General features: G+C 41.5%; 2 protein-coding genes across 15 annotated transcripts in view; one reads left to right on the top strand and one right to left on the bottom strand.

The window, feature by feature from the left end:
* Nucleotides 1-618: 618 nt before the first annotated feature.
* Nucleotides 619-22,737, bottom strand: EIF4ENIF1 (eukaryotic translation initiation factor 4E nuclear import factor 1). 7 transcript variants are annotated; one of them, XR_013940434.1, is made up of 20 exons: nucleotides 22,587-22,737; nucleotides 22,134-22,257; nucleotides 18,242-18,315; nucleotides 17,303-17,430; nucleotides 16,455-16,750; nucleotides 15,710-15,911; nucleotides 13,932-14,107; nucleotides 12,506-12,641; nucleotides 11,992-12,171; nucleotides 9,685-9,914; nucleotides 8,374-8,445; nucleotides 7,833-8,016; nucleotides 6,722-6,801; nucleotides 6,258-6,397; nucleotides 5,981-6,065; nucleotides 4,966-5,098; nucleotides 3,446-3,790; nucleotides 3,073-3,150; nucleotides 2,766-2,914; nucleotides 2,372-2,508 (listed from the first exon to the last, which is right to left on the bottom strand). XR_013940434.1 is itself a non-coding variant. In XM_080560004.1 (19 exons), the coding sequence occupies exons 2-19, from the start codon at nucleotides 22,251-22,253 to the stop codon at nucleotides 2,282-2,284; spliced, it is 2,886 nt and encodes a 961-aa protein (XP_080416130.1). In that variant the 5' UTR covers nucleotides 22,254-22,257; nucleotides 22,587-22,737; the 3' UTR covers nucleotides 619-2,281. The 7 variants fall into 7 exon arrangements, 5 of the variants coding, with proteins under 5 accessions (XP_080416130.1, XP_080416127.1, XP_080416129.1 ...); XR_013940435.1 differs by having other exon boundaries at nucleotides 3,073-3,237; nucleotides 22,587-22,736; XM_080560004.1 differs by lacking the exon at nucleotides 2,766-2,914 and having other exon boundaries at nucleotides 619-2,508.
* A 232-nt stretch (nucleotides 22,738-22,969) lies between these two features.
* SFI1 (SFI1 centrin binding protein) overlaps nucleotides 22,970-26,906 on the top strand; it is a 34,298-nt gene continuing 30,361 nt past the window's right edge. For 2 of the 8 annotated variants that reach the window (XM_080559993.1, XM_080559990.1), the window contains exons 1-3: nucleotides 22,971-23,108; nucleotides 24,751-24,834; nucleotides 26,565-26,741. In XM_080559993.1, the coding sequence (XP_080416119.1) occupies nucleotides 24,815-24,834; nucleotides 26,565-26,741 (197 nt within the window). In that variant the 5' untranslated portion in view covers nucleotides 22,971-23,108; nucleotides 24,751-24,814. Of the gene's footprint in view, nucleotides 23,109-23,219; nucleotides 23,406-23,869; nucleotides 24,118-24,337; nucleotides 24,388-24,415; nucleotides 24,569-24,750; nucleotides 24,835-26,564; nucleotides 26,742-26,906 lie in introns of those variants that run through there. The other 6 variants (XM_080559997.1, XM_080559994.1, XM_080559992.1 and 3 more) reach the window with 6 other exon arrangements.

Here is a 26,906-nt window from a genome sequence, read left to right as displayed (position 1 = left end):
TCTGGCACAGAAAACTTACCATATGTTACCTGCTAGCTTATGTTCTCCTACAGAAATAAGGGGCATTTTAAGTGTCAGAGGAATACATGCTGATCTCACTGCATGTTTAAGAAGAAATAAGTGCAGCAGTTTTAGATATCTCTTCAAGGATCAAGTCCTTGCAAAAGTGGTTGCTATTCAGTCTTGATTGTACTTTTCTTCCTAGTTTTTGCAGAGCCAGTAAGTAGTCCTACACAAGCTGAATAATAGTTACATGAGTGGAAGAGAGTGCAGTGGAAGCTCATTCACTCATTCTAGAATAACTGCTTAGTTAGTGGGGCACACAGCTCAGCATTTGCACTGAGTTCTGGTACCTGAGAGTTTCATTCCTTACTCTTGACCCTGGCTGTTCAAGATCAGCCTTTCAACTCCTGTTACAGCAGCCCCCCTCCAGCTGACAATGCATGTGCCTTTGGTGAGGTAAGGTACCTATCCACACACCTGTAGCCCAAACTAGTGAAGCTGAGGCTTTTTTGTGGAGATTCAGCTCAGGCTGAGGTTCTAGCTTACATACCTGAACAATGCTCAGCATTAGTCAATATAGTGGAAGTATAATTTCAATAGCAGATGATACAGACAGCTGGTAGAATCGACTTTATTTACAGAATGTTACTGGGAAAGTGTCAAGTTAAAAAAGTATGAAAACAATCTTACAAGGACAAGCTGGTGATTGCATGTTTTACAGATTGTTTTATGAACAACCACTAGAAAGTATGGGTGACCCCCAACAGATTCCACATTAGAGACTGCAGCTTGCTATTTCTGTACAACATGGTCTCTGCTGGACTGAACCAAACCCACCACAGCATGCTGGCAATTGTTATAATACAGTCAAGTGATTTTTTTTCCTGCTGCTGGTTTTGCATTCAGTGAGACTTAAGAAAGAGCAAGTCTGTGACAACTCTGGTTTTGCTTTCACCTTTTTTAAAAGAGCACAATGGCCTAAGTTCGATAGAAGACATGACAGCAGTACTAGACTTAACACAAGTGAGAAAGTGAAGTGAGGAACCATGCAGTAGAAGGATGGAAGAGAACGTTTAACTGTTCAGGAAAGTGAAACAGGCTTAAAAGGAACACAGTATTTTAAAACCAAATATACACAGTAAGATCACAAAACTACCCCTTCCTCCCCCTTTCAAGCCGCAGAACAAGACTCCAAAGGCAAGTTTCACAGTAATTGCATCAGTAGATGCACACTAGACTTGGGACAGTTCTTGGAACTCCCCTCTACACCTAGAAGGGAAGGCAGTATAGAACATACCACAGCTATGACTGAGGAGTTGAAGGGTGAGGATTCAAAGGCTCCATTTTGATGACCTTTAGTAACTTGTCTGAAAGATTAAAACAAGGAAAATACTGCAGCTAAACAAGGACCAGCACCAGCCCTCTTGAAAGACCTACGCCCAGTAGGCACCTACAGTCTCTTTGCTTATGGCAGACACGAAGAGCTGGCTTTATCAGTACTGTACCAGGTCCCTTCCTCAAGGCCATTTGAAGACTAAACAATTCTCTCATGTGATGGCAAGAGTCATATGCGCAAGGAATCAGACCTCTGTTACGCAGACAGCAAGATGTGGGCTTTTTACTTAGACACTAGCTACACTGAGTGCACAGTACGTGACAAAAGGATGTGTTTGAGGGAGACCTAGAGGAGATGAGCAGCAAGAAAAGGCAAAGCAACTTTATCCTGTTCACTCACGCTTAGGATATGCAACTTTAATCTTAAAGAAAGTCCCACATGTACAATGGAGAAAGATCCAAACCATAGGCACAACTAAAGCTCAACTGTTATCAGCTACTCTTATGTACAGCTGTATAGATTCAAAAAAGCTATTCTATGTGTATATATACAAAAGATTGTTTTATACATAAGTCTGTACACAAGGGTCTATACATTTAGTTTTCTGCAGGAGGAACCCATAGCTGCTACCTCTACACTAGAGAATATCAGCACTTCATTCACATATCATACAAAAACAAAAAATAGACACTTCCAGAATTAAACTGGCTTTGTCTTGCATCTAAATATCTTCAGGCTTCACTATTCAAGCCACAATGGATCCTTTAGTCTTGATGCAGACATGAGACCAGGACAGGTGCCATGTGCTTTAGTCTCTCAAAAAGAAATTTTGCACAGAGTGCTAAAAATAAAAGCCCCAAAAAACAAAGAGGTGAAGTCCTGACTATGGACATTTTTAATCCAGTCTAAAGAATCACAAGTGTCCCACCCAGTGGTCACTGTTCACTGCCGATATTCCAGTTCATCTACACTGATGACTTTGGATGGCATAGAAGGGAGAGGCTGCTGCAAGACATCCGAACCAAACCATTTTGCAAGGCCAATAGGAGAGCCACTTCTCTGGCTGGGGCGATGGTCAAGCTGTGTGTGCCCATGAGATAATCCAGTCCGAGATGGCATGTTCTGAGGGGTTGTTTGCACACCAGCAGGTGATCCCTGTGCTCCAGTACCTGTGGAATGTAAAGCTATTTGAGGTGGAGTAATGAGTTCACCCAATGCTGAGATTTGCCCTAGAGCAAAACTATCTGCTAATGCATATTAGCATTCAGCACATAAGCTGACTTGTACTCATTCTATTAGACCTGGGAAATCCAGACCCCAAGTCTTTATTCTCACATCAGTACTCCCATAAACTGCCTGACACTGCCAGTTCTGGGCACAGTATCATGTAGGTTAACTGGAAAACCAGTATCAAAGAACATCTTACTTGAGGTAGGTGGGTGATCTTTCTCACCCAGCAAGGAAGGAAAGGCTGCACACGTGCTGCAAAACGCAGATCCGTCAATAGCAACACATCTTGAAACTGAATGCTTCACTTGGACTTTCTTCTGGCATGAGAACCTGCAGTGGCCAAAACTACTCTGGCAATTTAGATATTCATAATCACTATTCTTGTGTAGGTATCAAAGTAGCCTCCTATTAGTCCAGCACACTGAGACAGGCCAACAAGTATACTAACTGGAACAGGCTTTTCAGCATTTTAAAAGTCACTCCTGTTTTATGTTTTAGCTTACCTGATCTTTGTAGTTGCTGTTGCATCATTGCTAGCTGCAAAGGTGTCCCAGAGCGTGGATTTAAGATGTGATGGCTGGCTGTTGGTAATGGATAAAAAGGTTGGCCAAGGATTGGAGCAGATATTCCCTGCAAGTGAGACAGATCCACTCCAGGAGGAAGCATACCTATTGAACAACAATGAGGAAACTTCTTACTTAAGAGGCATAAGGACCCTGAAGTGAAACATTTATGTATTTAGATAGGCTAGAGTTTATTACTTGTTTAAGAGTTTAAGTAATATTTACTTATTACTGGCCATGTTTATTTGTGCTGTCCCTAACACAACTTGAGTCCAGTCAGGGATACATATTAAAAGAAAAAGATATGAATTACCTGCTTGCAGTATAGGAAGATGTTGCGGATGAACCCCCTGCGCCAGCATTCTCTGGACCAATCCTGGATGCAGTTGATGAGCAGGTCGCACAATTGGAACATGGGGAACAAGGGGTACTTGATGAACAGGACGGAGGAAAGGGCCTCCTGGTACTGGGGAGGCCATAGTAGGAGTCTTTCTGCCAGTTGATTTAGGCCTGTAGTCTTGCTCTTTGGTGCAACGATTTGCTTGAGTAAGAGGTGTGGAACATGCAGAGCGTTGCAGTGCAGGTAGTTTGGTACCTAAGGTGGGCAAAGTTTCTTGATCTGCATTCTCCACAGAACTAGACAGTAGGTTATCCGTAGCTAGAATTGAATACAACTATTATAGTCCGCAGCTAGAGACTGGATCTAATGAAAACTAAAGCTAATACCTGCATTTGACTGCTAGATTCCAGGACTGACTGAACATATATACATTTCCATTTTCAACAGGAAACTTCTGTCTCCTGGAATGTTTTGGCCAAATTATGTCAAAGCAATAGAGAAGGAAAAATACACAGAAATCCCTTGATTGTAAGCTTCAGTTATGACAGAATTAGCAACAATTCCACCTTTAATTCTTATTTCCCTCATACTTTGAGATTTTTGAACCAGCAGCATGGATGAGGCAGTCTCAAAGCAGACAGGAGGTACAAGGGATCCTCCCCAAATGAGACTATAACTTGGAGGTGGAGTTGTGCCAGGCATCCAGCCCTAAGTGGTTTTTCAGCGTAAACATGTGTCTGGGGATTAGCAGCAGCCTTCTACATCTGACATTTGCTTAGTAATATTTTGTACACTGAAGCGCCTCAAGAACCTACTTCCAGACTATCTAGACCACTTAGGCCTAAAATATCTTCGAACTATCTGCTTCAAGTTGAGGTAGCAGTAATAGCTGGAATGCTAAAAGAAAAAAGTTAATGTCCTAATAAGAACTGCGAACTACCTCTCTGTTGCTGGTAGTACTGAAGTACAATGTCATGGCAATTGGGAACCTTAGTCTCACTGGGTCAGGCAATTGGTATTGAGCATTTCCTTTTTATAGCCACTTACATCAGTTAGGGTGACAAAATGCTTCCTTAATCTGCTACATTTAGAAGAGGTTAATTGGTCTCAGCTCTGATTGTTCAGTTAAGATGTCTCAAGAGGGCTATGAGTTGCTTGTATTCAATTACTGGTATAGAGAGAGATGGAAGTATTATTGTTAATGCTTGTTCATCAAGACCAGTTGCAAACAAACAGTTTTGGTCCAGGCCTCTTAGTGTCACTACTGCTCACAAGTGAGGAAAAAATGAAAAAATGGATCTAAACCCAACACTGCTAGAAGATTGCCCTGTGGAGCACATCTCCTTCATAGCTCTAACCCTTTTTATAGGCCCATTTCTACACCCATTTCCACTCCACAAATCAAAAGCATCTTAAATTAGTGCAGGCATGTGTTGAAGCTCTTGAATTCTATTCCAAATCTCATGCATGTTATTTTAAAGCCATTACAATACCTTCATTTGGCCTCTGATTTTCATCTTTACCATCACTGACTTTCAATTTCCCAGAAACTGGCTCCTCTTTGCTCTTCTCCTTGCTCTCATACATCTTGCGAATCACTGAGGTAGGTGTAAAGGAAGGAGACAACTGCAGAAAGAGTAAGAAATCGTGTCTTATTCCGTGCTGATTACTGAAGCCCCGCTTTTAGTCATGGGACTCCAGTTCTAGCATATCTTTTCCACTTAAAGCTCTTTTGAATTGGCTACTTCATGCACCCTTAACTTCACCTCATTTCATAGCTTTATTTTTATCATTTAATCAACTCTCCAACTAATTTTTGCTGAAGTCTAATGCCTTATTTGTATTAACTCAGGGATGACAGATCTATAGAAAACTACCACCTTATTTGCATTTTTCCCCCCACCAACACTACATAATTTTAATGGAAGCTACTCATTTGTTATACAAACTAAGCACTTGCATCCGATGGCCTAAGTTGGCCCTAAGTTATAAGCACTTGATGAAATAATTGGAAAACAGATCAAAGCAACATACCACCACATACCACTAAAGACAGAGGCAACATTTTGGTTGAGGCTTTTTTTTGAAAGCTATCCTGAAGCTCTTAGGTAATATTTCAACCTACAGACATTTAGGTGAGTCATTTCATACCTGTACTGAAGACCAGCGTTCTCTACAGTACCCACCCCAGCTCTCAGCTCGTCTTTTGAAAGCTTTGGTACCAAAGTATAAGTAATTTTCCCAGTTACCTTCCTTTGGTTTCAGAAGACTGGATTAAGGTAACAGTGAGGCTTCTTCAGTTCTAGATAACATACTAGTCAGAAAAGGCTATTTTCCCAAAAGTGAAGACATTCAGTTAAATATCAAGTGCCATTCTTGTATCACGTGGCCATTAAGATAAGAATATTAACCTTTCCTTATATCCTTCTAAGGATTATGGTTGCTACAGTTAGTTACTGCAGACACCTTTACAGCTTTTCCTACAATCATTACACATTATGTACTGACCATGCTAGTAATGGATGCTGTAGGGGCTGGAGAAGATGCATTCCCTCTATGTCCTGGTGCCGGTGATTTAGTCATGCGCTGCTGTCTGTTAAAGAAAGGATAGGAAGTTTAGAGGTAATTCTGCTCTTGCCACAGAATGAAAGGCAGGATTGCTAAGAACTAATACAAGCTTAAATGAGACACTAGTATGAGTATCTTACAAAAGAAAATACTTGAGATCAGTTCAAATACTCGAGATCAGTTGACAAGGTGCCCCTTACATGTTGGGGATACTCACCTGTTTCTGTAGCCATCTCTGCTTTTGTCCATTTGTGGTTTACCAAAGCCATGCTGATAGAAGTTTGCTGCCTGTATGGCTAAGTCATGTGGTAATGCTAGTCCCTCTAAAGCAGCTTGCTGTATTTCCAAGGGACTCATCTGAAATGGAGATGTATTGAGAAAAGCTTTTAAGATTCTAAAGGCTTACCAGTATGTCTTCACAAAACAACTGCCCACCAACAGCCCTGTTTTATTGACAGAGGATAGATGCTTCAAAAGGTCTTAAGGTACTCTAAGATGGGTCTAATGGCAACGAGGTTTTGAGATGGTACTAAGACTCTGCACCCACATGCTCAGAGTTCACTAGAACAAACAAATGTAACAGATTAATATCTGCATATTGCAGAAACAAGATTATTCTAGACTTCAAAATGCAAGAAAAACAGATGAATACACATTAAGCAGAAAGCATTTAAATCTAACCTGGGCAGCAACTGGGCTCATGGGTTTCCTTACACCTGGAAATGGATCACCAAGCAATTGCTGAGAACCTTGTCCAAAACCTAACGAAAAATGTTCAGTTACGTTCAAAAGGACTAACAGATTCTCTCCCCTTCTCCCTCACACGCCCAGTATTGATATATACCCAAGTTAACCATTTTTACATTAAGGACTCCTTGTGAAAATTCTCAGCCTACCACTTAAGAATCTGCAGAGCTATGTCTCCTCCCTGTCACTAGGAAGAGCAGAGAAGTTAGTAGTAGCCTTTTGTGATAAAAGTGTCCAAGTTGTCTCTTCTTGTGGATTAACCCCAGCAGGCAGCTAAACACCAGCTACTTGTGCACTCTCCCCACCTTCCCAGTCCCCCACAGGGCAGAGAAGAATGAAAGAATAAAGGCATGAAAACTTGTGAGTCAAGAGAAAAATTGTTTAGTAAGTAAAAGTAGAACAGAAAGAACAAAAACAAAAGGTAGTCAGTCATCTACCTCCTAGAAGTAGACCAATGCCCAGCCACTTCCCAAGCAAAAGACAGCTATCCTTCCTAAATTCACTCTCCCCCTTTTTATTGCTGAGTATTACTTTATATGCCACAAAGCATCTCTGGTTAGTTTGTGTCATCTGCATGGTTGCCTCCCCACCCATACTTTCACACACACCTCCCATCTAATCACTGGGGGTGCAGAGTGAGAACAGAGGAGGACTTGACACCTAAGACTGTTCAGCAATAGCTAAAATAGTGCATTATCAGCACTGGTTTGGTCACCTACCTAGAGCACAGCACCATACTAGCTGCTACAAAAAAATTAACTCTCAGACTGACCTGCTACATCCTTGAAATTGGTTTCTTATACAGTAATAACACATTACTTCACACCAGAATTTACTAAGGTCTAGCTGAGAGACTTCTAAGTTTTTGGAGATAAATTCAACGTAAGAGACAAATGAGTGTATGTGCAATATAACATCTTACTTAATAGGCAGACACCGACCTAGTTGCTCAACAACTGCCAGTAAGTTTGTTCTGTGAAGTAGTATTTAAAGCTAACTCAGGTCTTTAAAAAAATAGAATTTTTTTTTTTGCAAGAAGCCTCACCAATGGGTGAAGATATTCTGTGACGCAGGTAATCTGCCGAAGCAGCTCGAGTTGGAAACACAGGTGGAATAGGAGGAGAAGGTGCTCTTTGTCCCAGTAAAGAGGCTCCAGGTTCCAATCCACTTATCAGGCCACTTAAGACATTTGATGAAGCTGGTCTGGTAATAGGTGGGCCAAGAAGTTCCTAAGAATATGTAATGAAAGAGTGTTCAGAATATGACCAATTTACACAAGAGTTCATTTTACTAGACTATACGCTTTGCTATTTATAGCAAGTTAGAAACAGACAAGGTTGACCTACACAACTAGACAAGTTCTGGATTCCCCTTAGAATTAGGCATTAGCCAAGTTATTCATTTTCTAGTTGTAATTGTGCAAAATAGCATCACAAGACGAAAATTCAGTCGCAGTTTAGCTCTGTGAACAGGCCACTCCTCTAACAGGGAGAGAAGTCTGACTACTGATCTTGTAATTGCCTTCAATATCTCAAACTACCTTTTTATTGGGGAAAACTACTTAAAAGCATATCAATGAGAAATACCTGTAGAATATTTTTTGACAGAGGCTGGCCTGGCATCTCTGGAGGTGACATTAAGTGGCTGTCAAGGCTCTGCTAAGGAAGTGAAAACATTATAAGCTATAGATATGACAAGCATCATACAAATAAAGAGACAGGTCACACATTTCATCTGCCAAATAAAATGCCAGCAAAGTTAAGGGCTGAGCCAGCTCACTGATCTTCCCTAATCAAGGCAATGCTTAGTGCTAGACTGCATGCAAGTAGTTCAATGTGCGTTGTTTAAGTCTGGCTTGTGAGATATCTGCATTCTTCACTATCTTTCAGTAAAGGGGGATGAAGCTAACAATTCCTTGGATAGAGTTCAACAGAAAAAAAATGCTTTAGACTTTTTAGACTTAGATGTTAGAAAAAAAGTATTTTATAGTGCTAGAAGCAGCTATTGGTAGCTTCTGGGTCAAGCATATTGTTTAGGCAGCTTGTGGCAAGATGAATTTCATGCTGCAATCTCAGTCTAAAGCTCAGCATCATCTGTTTAATACTAATCTTCCAACTAACAATTTCGGTATTCTGTTTAATTTTTATTCTTAAACATTTTAAAACCCAGTTTAGAGTATTAGCTTGTACACTGACATACCTCTTAAAGCAAAAGCCACTAAAGCAAGACATCGGAGCTTCAGGTAAATGTAAATTATACCTATACTAAATTATTTTAACAGACACTTTTTAATACCAGCGTAGAGGCAACCAGCACTAGCAAGTCTTCTATGAAGACTTCTATAGAGAATAGACTGATTCCTATTATATGTAGACAGTACCTCTTCTACAGAGATTTGTTTTTATTAAAAAAGACTCAGGCAGAATGAGTTCAAGCATAGGAGTCCTGTCTTGGACACTAATCAAAGAGTCCTCTATAGCAGAGAATCTTTTCATCATACAGAATCTTTTATGTGGGGGCAAGCATTTATAGTCTATAAGCAACTACATATTCGCACTGGTCCACATTCAAGAATCCAATTATTAGACTTCTCACATAGGATTAAGAGTTCTGGGGCTTTCAGAAACTTAACATGGAATATTAACACAGAATAAACCCCGTGAACCCTGAAATGAAGAAAATTTCTTTTGGCTGCGGAAAATGACCAAAGCACTTCTGTTTTATCATTGCTTTCTTCCCCCTCCAACATTCTAAATCAAAGTTACTATTTAAAACCATGCCACTGGATCCAATCAAGCCAACACATTATCAGAAGCATCATGTAAGGGGTTTTCAGTTTGTATCCTGTGTCTAAGCGCAGATCCATTTACAGTTGAGCAGAACCAGCTGTTACTTACATTGACTTTGGGCTGTGAAGGTAGAGTCCCACTTGCCTTCATGCTACTGACTAGTTTGTTAAAGGCAGTCATATCACCATCTTTCTTGATCTGTCTGGAGCCTGCTATGTTCAATGGTTCCTCCACTTGCTCTGCCATAAACGGAGTAGCAATTTTTCCTTCCTGATCAACTGTCAGGCCTTTAAGCCCAGCTTCAACTTCTTCCACTGAAAGTACTACTCCTGAATGTGCTGAGAAATACAGAAGAAATACTGGTAAACCACAGCTCTGTTTAAAAAACAGTTTTAGTTCTTGCACAGGCATCAAGTACAAGCTGTTTGAAAACAAGGGAATAGCCGAAGCCTTGTTTTCTGATATTCATATCAACTGTCAAACTATGTCTTACCACTGTTTAGACAGGCATCCTCATACTTACATTAGAAGTATTGTCATGCACATATCAGGGCATGCAAGACCCCAAGAATCTATTTACATTTCAACTGATTAAGTTTTCATTACCTTTCATTTATCCTGTGAGATATATACAGTTACTACATTTGACAGCGTATTAGGATTTCATCTCCTTTTAACAGAGAATATTCATCTGAAAGCGCCCTAATTAGGTACAACTTTCTGAATTAATCTTATAGTTCAGGAAACCAGATGGTCTTACAGCCACAATGTAAGTAATGTCAAGCTGCCTGAAGCCATCACAGGTACAGAGAATACATACCTGGAAAAATCTTGATGCTTTGGAAAAATCAGTTGCACACATACTTTGGTGTGCATAAAGTTTGAAGTACACTTTTTCCCCAAAGTTAGAGCCATTATAGAAAGACAGCATAATTGGTACAAGTATTAATAAGCAGTACTTATCCTGTCTATGTATGAATACATACAAATTGATATCAATGCCTGACATCAAGGTTAGACAAGTGTTATGGACCAGTTTGTTTGGCACAAGGTATGACACCTTAAGAGAGAAGAGACAGAAGCATGCTATGGGTTGCTGTAGCAGATGCTGATCCAAAGAAACAAGACTTACTGGAAATTTGGTCAAGATGGTGAGAAAAAAGAAACAATGATTCAGACATGCAGTATGGAACATGAGAAGTATGTTGGTGGAGAGGAATTGGCCTAGAAACTCCATAATACTTGAAGAACATTTTATGGGAGTATTTAATGCACAACAGGTACTTTTAGAGAGTGAATAGAAGCTTCCCCATAGTTCTGTTCTTTCATCCTTGTTTTGTGAGGATCAAAATTTAGGAAGTTTTTAGTAGGAAAGTCAGACCAAGCAGAACATAGAAAAGATTTGTAGCTTTATTTAAGTCAAATTAAGGAAAACTTTTCCATGTATTAAAACAATTCCTATTCCCAAAACGGATGCTTAGGAATATTTGCAGTTCTTGAATGATTTCATACCCTGTCTCTTCACACAAATCATGGAATAGCATTACATTTTGTGCAGTCCATTTCACATGGCAATACATGCTGCTTGCCAAAAAAGAAACTAACATGGAATTAGACCTTGAGATTTCAAAAGGAACATGCGTTTTTTTTTTACCATCCATGCATGCTACAGTCTCAAACATGCAAGTCCCTGACTTGGAGGTGCCCTTCAATAAAGTTTAAAGTCAACCCTGAACTCACTTTAGAACAGCAAATGCCAGCAGAAGTGAATTCTAACAGAAGTTCCCTGTAATTCCACGATTCTATTCAAGTTAACATAATGGAGACAAATCTGTTCCTGTGTTTTAGCTCTATGTTTATTTACTAGAACACTGAATCAGTGATCTGCTTGCTGTTCAAGTACTAGCAAAAGTCTTGAGAAGCTTAATTTTACAGTGCACACTTAAAAATACTGATACCCTCAAGTGATTGTTCATCTTTTTAGATCCTGATACTTAATGGATTTGATCCATTATGGATGCTTGCAAAACTGACTTAAAATGCAAGTTTTTGATTAACCAAAGTTTAGATACCCCAGTTTCAGAACTGATATTACCAGTCTCCAATAGGAAATAAAATACATGAAGGCCAGAGACAAAGCTGGAAACTCAGCTCAAGACTTGTATAACTTACGATCATAACTGGCCAGTAACATGGTTTGATAGAGTCCTGATGTCATCCTGTGAGTAGGATGAAAAGAATTAGTGATGATAGTGACTTAACTGAGACTTTCTGAGTATTTGGTGATCTGTGGTGTCAGTAAATGTATACTGCTTCCTACTTCTGGACTCAGCAGTAGATGCTTCCAGAATACCAAGCCTCTTGGTTTGAGATACTGCACAACAAGAACTCCAGAATATCTGAAGAGGCACTTACTGCTCTCTCTAAGCTTTTCCTTGTTGGCTGAAAGACTTGAAAGAAGAGGTTTTAAGTCCACTTTGGCTTTCTGTAGCATTTCTAGGATGTCCACTTTGTTTTCAGAGTGGTCTTCCAATGGAATGGGAGCAAAGTAGTTTCCAGAGTTCTGGCCAGGGGAGAGAATGGCTTGCTCTAGACCTGAAACAGCAAAACCAGGAGCACTGCCACATCAGTTTACCAACCCAATGTCTCAAGATGAACACACACTGGTAACCAAGTTCAATATGTCAATGAGATGTTATGCCTTACATCCCCTGCCCGAGATCAGCTGGAGAGTCATCATGAGCATGACAAGAATATTTACAAAAAAGAACTTATAGCTGCTTACTCTAAGAGCTTCCAAAAGAAAATCACATGCTTGAACTGTGGGAGAATTCACTATGCTAAAGCTCTATCTGCCATGTTCTTATTAAAGAAATAGGAAGGAAGATGGAAGAAGAATATCTGACCTTGCATTGTCCTATAGTCTTACCTGCCAGCCTCTCCAGTTCCTCATGTGGTGTAGATCTCAAGCTACTTGACCGACTTCCAGAACGACTAGGATTAGAAAACCACCTGCTGAACCTGCTGGCAGACACTGAACCTTCCCCCAGCACATCTTCTATCATCTAGATTAGGGGAAAAAATAACAAAAGCAAGATCAGAAAGATCTTTGAGAAGCTTTACTGTGAAACCAAGATATAACTGCTATAGACAACTATATTGTGCTCTTGGGGTTTATAAGCTTTGAACTGCTTTTTCCTTCCCAAATATAGTAGTAACATTTGTGTAACTAGTGTTGGCAAAACCCATTGTACATCTTCTGTAGTTTTAATCTGAAAAAGTCTTTGGTATAACTGAAACAGCAGAGCATCTAAGTAGAACTATGACATTTTAAAGTGGTTGTGTGAGAAAAGCAGGGAGCATTTGCCACAAGAAATAGAGCAAATTATAACAGCCTAGTAATTCTGAAAGTCGAATGACTAGATAGGGACTAAGACCAGTCCTTATCACTATACACAAGTCATAGTCTTAATTAGCTGAGCTTTCTGCAACCATGATTCAATTCAGTTCCAGCACGGTCAGAGGACAGTGCCTTGAATGCAGTGCAGACTTCTCCCCTGCTTGGGAGTATCCCCCAAGGGGTGAGGTATAAGGCCAGCAGCTAAGAGCTACCTGCTTGCACTTCACATGCTGAACCACTCTGACTAAAGGTGTTGCATTCTTCAAGCCAATGGAGCCTGCACCATCAGCTTAGTGGCAGCCAGAACCTTCTCCCTTCAGGCTGACCCAAGTTCACTGACCAGCGCTCAATTGAGCTGGTCTATCAGAAGTCACTACCACACATAACGGACTGTTTGCTTCTTCACTAGTCACTACAAGTGCTTCAAGAGCAGTGCATTCTACAATTTAAGTTAAAGTAGAACTTGGCCTCCCTTGCAAGAGACTCCAGTTAAAAGTTTGCTCATGGGCACAAGTGCACTTTCACCATACAGCATGTTTACTTTAAGCTATATACAGGAATAACAGTTTTTCTCTTCCAGACTATCTGCTTTCTCTAATAAATAGTGTTGAGCACCACTTGTTTAACAGCAAAAAAAGGCAAGGTAGTATTGACCCATTTCATTTTGATGAAAGAAAATCTGTCTAAGATGCTGATTTTGGGTCTTTATTTCTCCTTTCTTTTGGTTACCCCTAATCAGCTTGTTTGCCTCACACACTTCCTTTGGAGATGGAGCTTGTCTCAAAGATAATGTTTGGCAGTAACACCCTCATGATTCAGAACTAAGTTTTTGGAAGTTGATTTTAGACTTCCACACTGCATTAAGCAACTTTCAAAGCAAGAAGTTTTTGCTACCACTGAATACAACAGAAGTCAGAACTGTTTCTCACAAGTACATCCAGTTAAAAAAACTCACCGAAGCCAGGCCAGGAACACTTTTATCCAAGTTAAAGAACTCATTGAAGTCAAACTCTCCTGGAGCTGGTTCTTGTAAGACAGCTTCCCTAGGAACTTCTTGATCTGCTGGAGTTTCATTGGCAATGACAGTTTGCACTTCATCTTCTTCTGCCACTCCACCATTGCATTCAATCCCTTAAAGAGAAAAATCAAACAATTGCCGAGTCACTGAACTATTTCCTGTAGGAAGAGTGCCTAACAGGCAATACATTTGCCTAGGAATTACAAACATAGGACCAAAGTAGTTTAGCCACCTATGGGATACTTCCTCAGCAGTTATATATCAGTTGGGTCACCTAATCTTGAGAAATAAGGCATAGAGAGCAATGAGGTTTCTTCCTGATAAGAATGAGCAATGTGCTGATCTTTGCCCTGGTAACCAATGACGGGATGCATGGAATAGCACAAAGAATCACAAAGCTGAGTTTCAGACTGGACATTACAGAAAAACTTCTTCACCATGAGGGTGGCCAAACACTGAAACAGGCTTCCTACAGAGGTGGTTGATGCCCTGTACCTGCTAGTGTTCATGGCATTTGGATAACACTCTTGTTAATGTGCTTAACTTTCGGTTAGCCCTGAAGTTGTGAGGCAGTTGGACTAGACTGTTTTTGAAGGTCCCTTCCAGCTGAAGAATTCTGTAAAACACTGGCTGCAGTCTACTACAACAGTAACTACAATCCACTAGATCTCAGGTACAGAGCTTCTAGTCTGTAACTAGGACTGCCTACTTCAAAACATGAAAGTGAGGATTACAACTGAACCAGTAATTAACCATCCTGATCAACTAAGGAAAGTACATAGAACAGATCAGATGTTATGTCACACCAAGCAGGCAAGCAGATATAGCTGTCACAGCAAGTTAATAGCTGCAGCTGTTTTTCTTGACAAATCCTTGGCAGCTCCTACTTTCTTCCTAGAAACCCCAGAAACCAGTCTCCCTGGAAGCTGGTACTTGACATGAGCTTCCTTAATATTGTGAAGATATGACAAATATTACTCCTAATCCACCAGCAGGAGCAGAGTGCATATAAAGGCTTACCAAGCTCACACAGGTGCTGCAAGAGCTGTAACATGACTACAAACCTAGTGTGAAACTGTGTATTCACTTAAGTAAAATGTAGTACAGTTTAAATCCAAATAGTTTATTTTGCCCACCTGTGGAATTTCTAGCATTAAGAAATGATCTCTCTAGCCTCAGTCAAGCTTTACTACAGCAATAACAGTAGACTTGTGAAGTCCAATGACCACCAAGAACTTCAGATAGTCTCCAAATTCAGCTTGAAGTTATCTAACTGGCAGCAGTACAGCTGTATGTCCAGCCCAGCATTCCTAACGCAAGTATTGCCACAAGAAAAAAATATTTGAAGTATCTCAAAGAGTTGACTTAGTTTAAACCAAGTCTTTAGCAGCCAACTAATACCGAAGTGAACAAAGCCTTATTAGTAGTTTATGAACTCCTGATATCACTCAATACCCATACAATTTTTCCCCCCAGCTTCTCAACTCTGCCTTTCAGATTGCAGATACCTTTAAGTGATACAATATTATTTCCTAACAAAAAGATCACTCACAAGTCTTGTCTTTTGCTTCAGGATGATCAAAAGCTACGCAAGTTTAAGACAGAGGTTGGTAAACTGCATTATTCTTGACACTTGCCTTGGATGTATAACAGAATCACCCCTATATCCAGAAATACTACCAGACAAGCAAAGCTTCTGTTAAGCTTGCCATTACCTTCTTTTAGCGAGGCTGTGCGTCGTCTTGTACGTTTTCTCCCTTTGTGATCTTCCTCCAAAATTTTATCGTCAAAGCCTGTGAGCTCAATGGTTTCAGACTGACTTGTAGGACCAGCAGAGAACCACTCAGGTTCCTCTTCAGTATAAGAGTCATTCCGTCTCCGCTCCCCAAAGACACGTTTGCTGTCACCAAATTCCCTCTAAAGTGGAATATTAAAAATATTAACCATTAAATGCAGTTTCATAACATTCTTCCCTGACCTCCAAAGCAAGCACCGCCTTACATGCTTTAAGATGAGCATTCAACATGCTCAGTAAGCATTTCAATTTTAATGCTTCAGTGTTATAAAGCAGAAATTTAACTAAAGGTTTTGTGTTTGTTTTCAGAAAAAGAATGGCTTAAATCATGAAAAGCTTCCATGTGCTGAAGCTAAGGACAGTGCTTGCTGACAACAGCTAGGTCAAGAACCATGAATTATTAGACTACATAATATCTAATAAATCTAGCACATCAGGTTTGCAGGATACACAGAATTGGATGTACCTCAGTTAATCTGTCAGAAGGATTGAAAACAGTTTTTGGAGCTCTGAGTGCTCATCCTTTGGACCATAATAGTGCTTCTAAGAAGAAATAGCCTATTTGTGTGGAACACTTAACTGTAATGCAGTTAATCTGGCTCTGTTTTTAGTGCGGAGTGTCCAAAAACTGATTTAATATGTAATCAGGAAAAGAGAAAACAAACCCTGAAGCGTTTATCTTTGTAGTCCCTCTCACGATCTCTGTCTCTTGCATCTCTAGAATCACGTATGTCTTTTTCACCACCCCGGTGGTCTTTATCAAAGTTGCGAGAAGAGATAATTCTTCCACTGCCAATCCTCCGGCCACCAATAACACGGACACCATCATTTTCTTTTTCTAATGGGCTGCCTGATCGACGTGAGCTAACAGCTGCAGTTACATGACAGCCACCTCCAAAGCTTCGCCTTTGTGGACTTAAGACTACATCCAAGTCATCTTCTTTCACTCGCTCTCTTGGATCTACAAATCAAAGACCACACAAAGACCATCTACTAGGTAAACACAAGCTAGTTATCAGTAGAATAGCCTTCCATCCCACAATCTGGCTGCTAACCCAGAACTTTTTGAAAAAAATACATGTGATTTATTTCTGTGAGGCTAATTGAGCCAGACACCACAGAAAAAGTGAACATTAGTTGTATACTAAGGAATCATTGCTCTGTCATGTAGGAAGTACATGCTTGTTCCCACCTAGACCTCCTAAGTACTTAATATTGAAGCACAGGGAAGTAACAGGGAAGTAACCCCCTGCAATTGCACAACTATGTGTGTAGTTACTACTATATAGCAAGAATAGTATGATGTAACAACTGGCTGCTATGTTTCTTATCTTAGATAGGTTACCAGAATACTGGGAACAAGGTTATACTGAGAACAACCAAGATTTCCTTGATACTTATTTTATGTAACTAATTTTCAGACTGTTCTGCCTCATTTATGTCATCCCCAGTGAAAGGTTTTGTCAAGAGCTTACATTCGATTTGGAGTCCCGTGCTGTAAGAATGCACTTACCTACTATCCTACGCATAAGAGAAGTCCGATCTGAATCCAAATCTTTTTTAAAGCTTTCCACTGGTGAAGTTCTTCCTGAAGTTGGATATAAAGATGCATGCCACTTCTCTGGATCCCAGACACCATCACTATGAAAATAAAGTTGCAAGGTTGTCTACTACTTGTAATGTAATAATTCTTATTACTATTGCTGCTGAAAACCAGAATTTACTCACTAGCAATCGGTACAAATGAGATGCATCTCTCATATCCAGCTTCTAAATCTTTGACTTACTACACTTTATGACCTCATATATGGTATTCTGGATCATTTTTGTAAGCATAAGGAAGTATATGGTATATGTCGGATCATAGAAGGGACAACATATGTTGTCCCACTAGTTATCAGTGAAGTTTGCCTGGTACACCGATAAAAATAACTCAAGTAGATCAAGTGTCTCTGTTCTTAGGCATTCTGAAGGTTCTCCTACTTGTACAATAAGACTTGATATTATAGATCCTGCTGTTTATCAAACTTATAATCTCAAGCCTAGAACATTCATTTTCATTTTTAGATGGGGCAAATGGTCAACATGGAAGAGTAATCCATCAAGCAAATCAGCTTGTTGAAACAAGCCTGTTAGTGCTACATATCCATCTATATTCTCAGTAGCATTTTTATTAAAACTGAAGACAGCACTAAAACCATGCTGAAGCATGGATTTTGCAGGCTTGCAAGATTTGTATTGTGTGAAGTTACTTTCTGCTGGATCTTGTTACAATTTTTTCAAAGCACAACATCCCCTGAAGTATTCAGTTTTTTCTGCTAGATCAGTACTTGTGAAAATACATTAGTATACTTGCATCAAAATCAGTAACTTCTCAGCTAAGAACTTCTTGCTATTTAAGCTTCTGTTTTAGAATAGATGCCTATAGTTTTTTATATAATCAAGAAAATACCTGTCATATTTTTCAGAAAGACAAGAAGGTCTTTGCTTAGAGTAGGGACGCTCTTTAATATCCAGCAGTTCCTCCTAGAAGAAGGAAGAAGTTAGCTCCAATTCTCACCCAGACAAGATTCAAGTAACCCAAAATATGTGTTCCAGACTGCCCTTTCAATCTAGTTTGACAACCCAAGATTCTCAACATGTTTTTATTTCCTGTTAAATACTACAGTGGAAAGTTGACAATAGACAGTTTATTATTCAGTTCTTTTACCAGTGGCCACTGAGCAAACCATTTCAGGGGATTTAGTAATCCATTAATCAGAACTATAGATCCTGCCTCCCATTACTTCTACCTACAACACTGGAGACAATGTAATGGCTGTTTGGGAATCAAGAATGAGACTAAGCTATAACACTAATACTTTATAGAACAAGTATTGACTCAGATATCAACACAGAAGAAATATCTGAGTGATTCAAATGTCAAAGGAATATTTTACTGGTGAAACATTCAAAGAGTTAACCCAAGTATTTAGATCTTTTTGTGAAAGCATTTATACAAGTCAGTATAAGACTTCCAGAAACAGATCTTAAGCTTAGTTATAAGTAGTTTAGCACCAAAAGAACGTGTCTGAAAGACTCTAAAAGTTAGTTTTTGAAGAAAATCTGAAAACCGAAAAGCAGTCTTAAGCGACAAGTCAGTAGAACAGTACTGCTAGGCACTGCCACTACAAGTGATTCACATTTTCCTCCCATGTCTACTCCATATTACATGAAGAATCAAGTCTGCTTTTAATCTAAGGAACATGAACTCTTAATATTCACACTTATTTGAAGCACTTAGCCTTACTAGGTCAAGTTCAATCCTCATTAACACTTGACAGGCTGCTCACATCATACATGTTTACTTCCCCATTTCCCTCTAATTCAGCTTACAAGACAAACTTAATTGATATTGGAGCTAGTAAGTTTTCAAGACAGTTTTCAAGACAGCACTGAACATAGCAATCTTCGTTCCATCTAAGATTCAGGTAGTAAAAAACGCATTACGCAACAGCAGTTGCTGAAGTAGATCTGGAAATTCCAGCCAAGCTTGCCATTTCTGACCATCACCCAATTCCAAAATATCACATACAGCCACTCTACCCAACACCAAATTGGTGCTGAATGATTATTTCAGCTTTCCACTTTCTACCAGCTTCCAAATCTAGTCCTTAGTTTACTATTGCACACTCCTACTAATTATTTAATGTAGGCTAGCAATTTACTATCTAGCTGCAGTTTGCCACATTTAAAAAGCATTGTAACAGTGTGATCATCAATTCTTTGACTTATAAACTTGGTTGCAGTAAAGATGCACATTTCTAATTAAATTTACTGATCTTCCTTACATTACCTTTCTTCAATCTGCCTCACTCCTGGCTATACTGAACTGATTCAGAGCTGTACAAAAATTGGTGGGAAGCAGGAAGGATAAAGAGATCCTAACAGCATATAACACATCAGCCAAACAGAAGAAGGGAATCTCTCTACCATTCTCCTGAGAATATAGTATTTGAACAAGAGCTTTCACATCATTATCTCTGCAACTAAAATCAGTTCACTAGCTACGTGAATTTGATACTTGAAATATTCCAGGTGCAGCTTGGTAGTTGAACACCTTAACATGCACATGTATTTCCTCCCTGCCTCCAGCATCACCCACTACTAGTCTTCAGCAAAAAAAAATCTGTTTTTCTTAGCAAGATCAGACAGCCAGGACAGCAAATGTTTAAAGAAAAAGACTGTCCTTCCTGCCCACAGTCTCCCAAAATAAACCTTGATGTACAAGGAACATCAACCTTGTAACATTATCACATAAGTATTAACAGCACTGTCCATTACCAGACTTGGAAATTTACTATTTTGTTGGCCATGAGAGGGAGTCCAAAGACTTCCAATCAGAATTTATTGCAACTTTCTTATTGAAGTGAAGAGTGTTTGAATTGTTTCTTGGCTTTCATTTATGAGCTGTGCACCCTTGGAGCAACAGCTTCCAAAGAGCTAGAAGAAACAGAGCTTGGAATACATAACATTTTCTCATAAGAGTAAATTAATGTCACTGCCACAGCATGGTTTATTTTGTTTCTTCTGTTCTGCTTTTTTCTTTTTTTTTTTTTAATTCTCACAGTACTACTTTTAAGAAGGTGGAAGAAAGGGGTTTTTAGCTGTTAAACGGTTTTATTCAAGCAGTTTACAAGGATTCGGTGTGATCCAGTTGTTCTACCAGTAGTAAGTTAATATAAATTGTTAAAGGAACTCAGTCCCCACTCCAAACCAGCAGTACATGTCCTGAAGCAGTGTTCCTCCCACCCTTAAATGGTATGAAATTGGAACATGTGAAAGTGGCTTATGATGTTGATTACATGATCAGGTGTATTTAAGTTGTTATGCTTAGGAAAGTATCTTAATATGACTCATATTTTAATATGATTGGTTTCTAGTGTTTCTTCATTTGCAACTCCTTGGAAACCAATAGCTAAAGGAGACTTTTATTAGAGCCTTCTGACACTAATTCTCCAGCTTTTATCCTGATCAGAACTATGGGCACTAAATTAACAGTTACTAAATCTGCAACTGCATCAGTTCCTTTGTGCGATTACCACCAGCACTAACTGAATACAGACCAAAAAGCAGTCAGAATTTGAAGCTGCACTCCTCTTGGGAAGAGTTAAGCAATACTAAGTAAAGACAGATACTGATTTTTCCAACAGCGAAAGTTTAAAGACACCACCTCTCCTCCATTTCAGGGTTAGCTGAAAGTTCAGAACCATACTACACATTGCATCTTAGAAAGCTAAGATGCACACCTTTTCTAAGAAAAGGGAGAGAATTAGAGGGGCATGCTATTCCCACGTAAGTTTTGCCTGTTCCAAAGTACTTGGCTTATTGTTGATGTCTAGTCAAAATAAGCTAGCCCTGCTATCTCAGCAGAACAGAGTCACAATGATATTTTTTTCTTAAAAAAACCGACCTACTAGGACACCAACAGTTCAGAATTCCTCAAGCAAGATAACACAATCAGCAACAGCACACTGTTTCATTCTGTTCCACACTTCAAGCCATTTGTTGTAATGTGTCTTAATAGATTTCTACACAAAGCAATAACCACCTGTTCCCACAGCTTGCAGCAACAGGGAAGTCCACCACCATTAAAAAGTTTTCTAAAACCATGCTTCAGCAAACAAAATTTGAATCTTAAATACCACAGAATATCAAACTTCCTCAGGGCTGAAATCATCTTTATTTGCAAGTTACTTACTTAAGTATATGCATGAGGAGAAAAACAATAATTATCACAGCTGAACTACAGCACCTGTGTTAAAGTTTTTAACATTAAGGGCATTAAGGACTGGTTGGATTCATAGGTGCTTAGGCTTCCAACACTCAAATATGTACAACTTTAAGACTATGAAAAGCATCTCAGACACATGCTAAAGCTGCTGATAAGATCTGGTGTGCTATATGTTCCAAGAAGTGGCATCTACTTTAAGGAAACATTTTGGTCAGCTTCTTAAAGGAACACTGCTGAAAGTAGAACTAAGACTATGAAATGCAAGTGCTCAGGAAAGCTTGTAGAACAACATACTTCAGCTGCTATCACAACCTCCCAAGCACATGCTCTGAGGTGCTTGGCTATTAAAATAAGGTGGTGGGAAGCAAAAGCACATCAAGGACAGGGTTGTACAGCTACATCACATTTAACAGGTTGCTCATTTTATATTATCTGGCAAATCCTAATCTGTGCAAAGGCTTCTTAGAGTTCACCTTACTGCTCCCACCTCACAGAAACCTCTACTCCCCCTTTACTTCTGAGGCCAACAGCTCCATGTACATCTCTTAGAAGAAAAAGAGAAACAGCTTACTTTTGTGTAACGATGAGGGTATTTTGTCACAGTTCTGTTCAACTCCAGGAAAGCATCACCATTTTCAGCTTCCGTTGTGCCTCCTTTTTTATCCATGGCTACTTCCAAGCCTTTGACCATGGACCTAATTAAACCAAACAAACCATCAGGCTGAGACACACGCTTCTAGCGGGCACACTTTTCTTCCAGTTCACGATTATTTTAAGCACTTAGACGCACCGAATAAACACACCACCCCCCCATCTGTAGCTGCACCCCCTACAACGTTTACCGTGCTCCCAGAGCCCAGCCCAGCCCTGCCCCACGGCCCAGCGGCGTTAACGCCACGAAGATCCCGGGGAAGAGGCACAGAAGCACCCGGGACACCCGAGCAGCGGCCCCCCAGCGGGGGCAGCGCGGCCCAGGCCCTGTCCCGGGACAGCGGCGCGGGCAGGTGACTCAGCGGATCCTCACCTGCCGCGTCCCGGGGCCGTCCCCCCGCTCCTCACCGCGCCGGGCCTCCCGACGGCAGCTCCCCTCCGCTCCAGGCCTCAGCGCCGCCCGCGGCGTTTCCTGCTCCCGGCCACCGGCTCCGCTCCCCCCCCCTCACGCAGCCCGGCGGCGCCGTGCTCGCTCCCCACCCCCCTTCCTTCCTCCTCCTCCTCCACCACCACCTCAGGCGCCCCGGGCCGGCGCCGTCCTCCCGCCCGCCTCCGCTCCCCTCACGCGGCCGCAGCCCCGGCCCCTCGCGCGCCCTCTCAGCTCCTCGCCCGCCTCTGGCTCCCCTCAGCCGCCGTAACCGGGGCCTTCCGCCGCCCGCCCCGCACCCATTTAACGACCCGCGCGCAGGCGCGGAGCCGAGGGCTGGCGGCGGGGCTCCCCCGCGCGGCGCCTGACTGGAAAAAGGCGCTGAAGGGAGCGGGGCCGCGCCGCCACGCCGCTCGATGCGGTGCCTCACGGCGAGCCCCGCCGAGCAGCCGTCGCTTTGCCGCTGCGGTACGTGAGGGAGCCCGCGGGGAGCGCCGAGGGCCTGCAGGCGCTGAGGGAGGGCAGCCCGGAGGGGGGGCGGGCAGCGGTAGGGGTGCGGGGCGGCGGCGTGAGGGGAGGGCGGGAAGCGGGGACCGGGTCCTGTCAGTCAGTCAGTCAGGGCTCCGGGCCCCGTCAGCACCGGCCCCCCGTCAGTCAGCGCCCCGGGCCCCTGTCGGCCCCAGCCCCGGCCCCAGCCCCGGTGCCAGCCCGGCCGCCGAGAGGAGCGGCGGCGCCTCGCTGAGGGGCGCAGACCCGCGGAGCCGGGTGAATAAAAGCGGGGCTGCGGTGAATACAAACGGCGTGGTTTTTTTTTAATTTATTTTTTTATTTTTCCTTTTGATCTCCGGTCGAAAATCGGCGTTACAAAGCGGAGTGAAATAAACAAACGTTCCTCGGTTTTGCCTTACGAGGCGGAGCGCTGCGTTCCGCGCAGGACTCGTAGCAGGGGGCTCACCCAGCGCCCTGCTGGGGCGGCGGGGCGGCGCTGCACGGCCGCGGGGGGAGCTGCCTCCACGTTCCCCCGCTGCCTCCGCGGGCGCTGCCCCGGCGGGCCGGCACGCCGCTTCGGGCGGGGAAGCGTGTGCAAGGCACCGGCTGTTGCCCGCGGTGACCGCCGCAGCCGCTGCTCCTCCCGGCGGCGGCGGGTCCGGGGCGGGCACCGCTCCTCCGCCGCTGGGGGGCGCTGCGGAGGCGGCGCTGCCGAGGGCGGCGCTCCGGCCCCTCTCGGTGGCGGGGGCGGGGCTTAGCCCTGAGGCCCCGCCCCGCGTCCCTTCGGCGGGCTCCCGCCCGGGGCTCTGAGGGGGGCTCTGCGGCGGCTCCTCGTGAGGGGAGAGTCCCCGGCCCGCAGGGCACTGAGGGGGGCTGGTTTAGTCCCCTGTTTTTCTGGCGTTCCTCCACAAGCACACCGAGCCATTAGGTTCTGGCTCGCTGCCTCTAAGGGGTTTCGTCCGGGAGAGCTCAGGTCGGCTGCAGTGAGGTGTTTTTTTTTTCTTTTTTCTGTCACAACTTCAGCCTTGCTTGCAGCAATTTACATGGTGGATCTCATGTTTACAAGTAGGCGGCTGGTTATAAGTTCAGGTGGTTTCACAGTCCTACTTCCTCTGAGGCCTTTGGCAGGTGTAAGGCGCTGTGTATACAGAAGGATTTGCTGCAGGTGGCAGGAACTTGCTATTTTCTTAATTTTTATCTTTTTGAAGGCAGTGGAGGCCAGTAGTTTAAAAACAAAGTGAGAAATCAGTTTGGGCAGGTACTGATTTTCTACACCTGGACTGTTGATTTAGTTCTAAATTGGGGAACATAACTTCCAGTCATCTCCATTTTCTACCATCTTTCCAGCACAGCTTTAGCTAGGCACAGTTGCTGGTTTAAGATCCAAACAGTTGTGCCTGTCTGTTACCAACGGACTGTGTCAGCATGGTATTGTTCAGGTCAGCAAGGCTGTGCAGATGGATGCTTTTCATATTAAATACCTAGAAATGCACAGTGCACAATTTGTATGCAGGTTGGGTGAGACAAATTCCTGTCCTTCTTCAGAGAGTGCATTTAGCATAAATGCATTTGATAAATTCATGACAAATAACAAGAACAATTTATTTTTTTTTGTCCAAAGCTAATAAACAACATTCCAGGGCAGCAAGTGCATTTATTTACTGCAGACTTGGAACTGTAGCAAAATGGAGAAATCCCAAAGCAGGTAAGTAATAATAGGATGCTGTCTTGTTAAAGACCTTGGCTACTTTTTTTTGTTATGACATCTTATACATTCCATGGGATAGCAGAAAGTTATAGTCTCCGCGGAATGTTATTAACCAGAATGTGTTCCTCTTCTAGATAAATAATAATAATAATTAAACAAACAACAACAAAAGGCAAACAAAAGGATGACTTTGTGGGGGTTTACGTTATCGTAGCACTATAGTATAAAAAAAAAAATCTTTCTTGATCCTTAGACTTTAATGCAAAGCTTCTACATGTTTTATCAAAGCTTGAATACTTGCCTTTGGAACAGTTTGGAATGTTTTAGAGGTAATTGGACCTAATAGACATGTACAAAACCTTAGGCTGAAAACTACTTAACATAATTTTACAAGACCCTTAAACCCTTCTCTTCAAGGTGCATACAGTTGCCTTTACTGCATATCTTTATGTGCACAGAATTCTTTTGTCTTCCAGATGGGGCCTACCTCTTTCAGAAAATATTCAGACAATATTTTATAGGAGCAGAAGGATTTCTGTCTCTTGCAAAATATAGGTCACTTTCTTTTGTTGGTTTTGTTTTATCTCCTTGCAGCTGGGTGGAACAAGGCAAAAATACTGTTTCCTCCTAGGAGGTTTTAACTAATAAACTGTAGGAAACTGCGTTGTTTGTTTGTTTTCAGTGATTTATTCTTCATGCTGTGAATGCTCGTTCTGTTGAACTCCTGAAACTTATTAGCATGGATTGTTCCAATAACTTTGTGGAAACAAGATTGTTTTTTTCTAACTGTAGCCATGTTTTTTCTAGCTCAGTTCAGGCAGTTACTAGGGTGAGATTTGAGACTGTTCTATTCTGTTGCCTGTTATGGAGTTCAAGAATGTGTTTGTGGTTCTAATGTGCAAATTTTCAGGGTGGTGGCAGTATTTGTTTTGGGAAAGAAGCTTCAATACAACTGGTCCAGCAAGTTTTATCTGGTTAGATTTTTTTATTATTCTTGTTTTCAGGAATTTATGAAGACAAAATACTTAGAATTCATAAAAACATAAGGTATTTTTCAGATCAGAAGTACATGTGAAAGTAAACTATATGATGGGTAAATATGCTTAATTTTGCTTTTTTAAGGATGGATTTGCGAAAATGGGAAGGTTTTTTTTTTATGAATAAAAAAAAAGTTCATTGAGTTACATTTAGATCAAAAGTTACATTTAGTTCAAATATAAGTAAGGCTAGGAAAGAGCTCCTAGGAAAAGTGCAGTACGTATAAGTCAATTTCCAGTTAAAATAATCATTGAGAAATTCTCACCTCAGTTCCCTGGTCCTCGAGATGGTTTTTTAGCTGTAGACGGAAAAGCTTCATATGCTCAAGAATAAAAAGGCAGAAAAACACATTCAAAACTTTCAGCAAAGGCCTTAATTTTTATTGTATACACACACGGGAGAGGAAGCACAAATGTGTTTTAGTACCTTTTCATTTCAATTTTAGAGGAGAAGGCAATTGTCTGTATCTCGATTACACTGAGTTGTCTTACTGCTCATCCTGGGGAAATGGTCTTAACATTCCAGAGATGAAGATAATGAAAAATGCCTGACAAAGAGACAATAAATATGTTTTAACATTGTGTAGCTGTTAACTTCTATATGTGATTGTACAAATTTTTATAAATTAATTTATTGAAATAATTCAGTTAATATAGCTTTACACAAAATATTTCTTCTTTTTCTTTAAGATTAAAATGCCTTGAGGTACATGAAATCCAACCGCTACCTAGGCCTGACATACATTCAGATGGGCAATCCGTTGCTTCCCAGCCTGACGGACAGTTTCAGGACAGAGGTCATGACTGTCTGCATCAAGCTGGGTATACCTGGAATCGAGGAAGAAGGTTAAAAGAATTCCAGATCAGGTGATAAGTACATTACACATCTTTTACTGAATGGAGCAGGGGTGGGAGTCACCCCTGAAGAAGTTTGGGTTTAGTAGTACAAGTGAAGGCTAAGGCAAAGGTTTTATTCACAGGTCTGTCAGGCAGTTCTGAAGATGTCTTGTGGTAAAGTGAAGACATGTATTA

The sequence above is a fragment of the Anser brachyrhynchus genome, assembly GCF_964034855.1.
Source record: "Anser brachyrhynchus genome assembly, chromosome: 17".
Taxonomy (NCBI): Eukaryota; Metazoa; Chordata; class Aves; order Anseriformes; family Anatidae; genus Anser; species Anser brachyrhynchus.
The sequence above is the reverse complement of the archived record's forward strand: the minus strand, read 5'-3'. Positions and strand labels throughout refer to the sequence as shown.